The sequence below is a fragment of the Sphaeramia orbicularis genome, unplaced genomic scaffold (assembly GCF_902148855.1).
Source record: "Sphaeramia orbicularis unplaced genomic scaffold, fSphaOr1.1, whole genome shotgun sequence".
NCBI classification, from domain to species: domain Eukaryota; kingdom Metazoa; phylum Chordata; class Actinopteri; order Kurtiformes; family Apogonidae; genus Sphaeramia; species Sphaeramia orbicularis.
The window spans coordinates 1-3,712 of NW_021941456.1; the positions used below are offsets into that span (position 1 = coordinate 1).

The following is a 3,712-nucleotide window of genomic DNA, read 5'->3' on the forward strand; positions in this document are numbered from 1 at the left end:
GCAACGCTGTCAGACGTCTACACCCTGAGCTGGGACCTGCCCCCGTTACCTGGCAACGGGACGGACATGTTTGATGAAGAAGAAGAAGACCAGGAAATGACACGTACCAAAGAGAAGACCGACTCACCAGGACCAGCACCGGGACCAGGACCACCCAAACCCAACGATACACCACCAGACCAAGACCAGACCGAAGAACCGGGTAAGACTGTCCATCTGTCAGAACCAGAAGAAGGACAAGACCTGGAGGAACCTGAACGGACCGGACTGGAGGTACCCAGGCCAGACTCAGAACTGGACTCCTGTGCATCAGAACAAGTAGACCCTGCAGAACCACTTCAAGAACCTTTGGTAGAACCGACATCTGTGGACCCATCAGGACCAGATCATCTGGAGGACCATCACCTGGACCATCTGGACCATCACCTGGACCATCACCTGGACCATCTGGAGGACCATCACCTGGACCATCTGGACCATCACCTGGACCATCACTTGGACCATCTGGAGGTGACCACACCAGATGACAAGATGTCCAAAGTGTCCGTCCACGCTGAAGGAGGTCTATCAGAACCAACTGTAGACCTCCTGCTGCACCCTGAAGACCAGACCACCAACCCCAGTCCACATCCAGGTCCAGTTCTGACAGATGGAGAATCTGTTCCATCGGCGCCATCCGAGGAACCGCCTACCCTGAACAAGTCCAATGGGACCATCACCCTGACCCCCTCAACCACAGATGAGGTCCAGATGGATCCACCGGGTCCACCTGAAGTCCAGATGGATCCACCTGAGGTCCAGATGGATCCTTCTGATCCACCTGAGGTCCAGATGGATCCACCGGGTCCACCTCCACCTGTTAGTGCGGTCCAGATGGATCCACCTGGTCCACCTGAGGTCCAGATAGATCCACCTGGTCCACCTGAGGTCCAGATGGGTCCTCCCGGTCCACCTAAGGTCCAGATGGATCCACTGGGCCCACCTGAGGTCCAGATGGATCCACCTGGTCCACCTGGTCCACTTCCTTCCAACCCCTTCAGCATCCAGAAGGTCAAGTCCTCTGACCTCAAGTCCTTCCAGAGAATCCTGGGTGAAGACCAGGACCGCTCTGGTGGTCCCGGGCTGGGGGTCCATCTGTCCGTACCCATGGAAACCCTGGAGATCATCTCGGACTCTGAGGACGGATCCGCCTCCGCCGCAGAGGTCGTGCCCGACTGGTTGAAAGACGGGGAGTTTGTTACCGTGGGAACCAATAAGAGCGGCACCGTGCGCTACGTGGGCCACGTGGACTTCGCAGAGGGGACCTGGGTGGGCGTGGAACTGGAGGTCCCAGCAGGTCAGTGGACACACATGTGACCTTCAGTAGATCAGACACAGACAGGATAATGGACAGTTACCGTGGTAACCACTAACTGTCCTCTGACAGAGCTACTGTTACCACGGTAACCACTAACTGTCCTCTGACAGAGCTACTGTTACCACGGTAACCACTAACTGTCCTCTGACAGACCTGCTGTTACCGTGGTAACCACTAACTGTCCTCTGACAGACCTACTGTTACCGTGGTAACCACTAACTGTCCTCTGACAGACCTACTGTTACCGCGGTAACCACTAACTGTCCTCTGACAGACCTACTGTTACCGCGGTAACCACTAACTGTCCTCTGACAGACCTACTGTTACCACGGTAACCACTAACTGTCCTCTGACAGACCTGCTGTTACCACGGTAACCACTAACTGTCCTCTGACAGACCTACTGTTACCGTGGTAACCACTAACTGTCCTCTGACAGACCTACTGTTACCACGGTAACCACTAACTGTCCTCTGACAGACCTACTGTTACCGCGGTAACCACTAACTGTCCTCTGACAGACCTACTGTTACCGCGGTAACCACTAACTGTCCTCTGACAGACCTACTGTTACCACGGTAACCACTAACTGTCCTCTGACAGACCTACTGTTACCGTGGTAACCACTAACTGTCCTCTGACAGACCTGCTGTTACCGTGGTAACCACTAACTGTCCTCTGACAGACCTACTGTTACCGTGGTAACCACTAACTGTCCTCTGACAGACCTACTGTTACCACGGTAACCACTAACTGTCCTCTGACAGAGCTACTGTTACCGTGGTAACCACTAACTGTCCTCTGACAGACCTACTGTTACCACGGTATTATTGGCCCCACCTCCAGAACCAGGAAGCAGGTGCATGTTTGGTCACCTTTTAGTAACTGAATGGAAGTGTTGGAACTGTGTTTTTCTACCACTCTTGTCCACTCTCGTCCACTCTAGTCCACTCTTGTCCACTCTCGTCCTGTTCATGTGACTCCAGGTAAGAACGACGGTTCCGTGGGCGGCAAACACTACTTCCGCTGTAACCCCGGTTACGGCGTCCTGGTGAGGCCCGACAGAGTGAGCAGAGGCGGGGCCAAGCGCCGGCGGCAGCAGCACAAACACCGCAGCGCCAACCTATCAGGATCCAGCCCCAACCTGGCCGCCCTCACCGCATTGGCCAAAGGCGAAGGGGGCGGGGCGTCGTCTGGCCGAAGCAGAGGGGAGAACCGCAAGTCGTGGAACACGTGAACGCGACCAAACAGCCGGTTGGCTGACGCCCACTGAGCGGGGGGGCCTGGCCTCAGGGGTGGAGGTGGGTGGGGTTTATGGGCGGAGCATGAACTGAAACATGGAACGAAAATGTGAATGTTTGAAACAAAAGCAGACGAACAGTTTCAGCTGAAACCAGAAGCACATCAGACCTGTTTGAGTTTAAAGGGTTTGAAGGGTTTCTGCTTCGACTCTGCAGCTGTCAGTGTTCTTAACCCTGTCCTTAACCCTGTCCTTAAACCTGTTCTTAACCCTGTCCTTAAACCTGTCCTGAAACCTGTTCTTAACCCTGTCCTTAAACCTGTCCTGAAACCTGTTCTTAAACCTGTCCTTAACCCTGTCCTGAAACCTGTTCTTAACCCTGTCCTTAAACCTGTCCTGAAACCTGTTCTTAAACCTGTCCTTAACCCTGTCCTTAAACCTGTTCTTAACCCTGTCCTTAAACCTGTCCTGAAACCTGTTCTTAACCCTGTCCTTAACCCTGTCCTTAAACATGTCCTTTAACCTGTCCTTAACCCTGTCCTTAACCCTTTCCTTAACCCTGTCCTTAAACCTGTCCTTAACCCTGTCCTTAAACCTGTCCTTGACCCTGTCCTTAAACCTGTTCTTGACCCTGTCCTTAAACCTGGTCTTAACCCTGTTCTTAACCCTGTCCTTAAACCTGTTCTTAAACCTGTCCTTAAACCTGTTCTTAACCCTTTCCTTAAACCTGTCCTGAAACCTGGTCTTAACCCTGTCCTTAAACCTGTTCTTAACCCTGTCCTTAAACCTGTTCTTAACCCTGTCCTTTAACCTGTTCTTAACCCTGTCCTTAAACCTGTTCTTAACCCTTAAACCTGTTCTTAACCCTGTCCTTAAACCTGTTCTTAACCCTGTCCTTAACCCTGTTGGATCGGAGCTTTCATCCACTGCCTTAAACTCATCGTGTGCCGTTTGTTTTTGTTGAATTCCTGCCGTCGTCGTTCAGACCCACATGAATGGGATTCAACTTATGGAAGTAAATCTGTCTCATCAATTTCTAGAACTGAATTTTTTTTTTTTTGCACCGAAACATCTGAATTTTTGCCTCGGAGTTCAACTATTTTCATAAATTTAGAA

General features: G+C 51.9%; 1 protein-coding gene across 1 annotated transcript; it reads left to right on the forward strand.

Annotated features, from left to right (window-relative positions):
• Positions 1 to 6: 6 nt before the first annotated feature.
• LOC115415833 (kinesin-like protein KIF13B) lies at positions 7 to 3,499 on the forward strand. Its single transcript, XM_030129481.1, has 2 exons — positions 7 to 1,336; positions 2,343 to 3,499. Exons 1-2 carry the CDS (start codon positions 67 to 69, stop codon positions 2,591 to 2,593), a joined length of 1,521 nt encoding a protein of 506 aa, XP_029985341.1. The 5' UTR covers positions 7 to 66; the 3' UTR covers positions 2,594 to 3,499.
• The last annotated feature ends 213 nt before the right edge of the window (positions 3,500 to 3,712 follow it).

Excerpts from the sequence above, each read along its gene's own strand:
- LOC115415833 (XM_030129481.1), top strand. The coding sequence starts at position 67 with ATGTTTGATGAAGAAGAAGAAGACCAGGAAATGACACGTACCAAAGAG. Across the intron at positions 1,337-2,342 it reads GGAACTGGAGGTCCCAGCAG|GTAAGAACGACGGTTCCGTG; the intron begins GTCAGTGGACAC and ends ATGTGACTCCAG.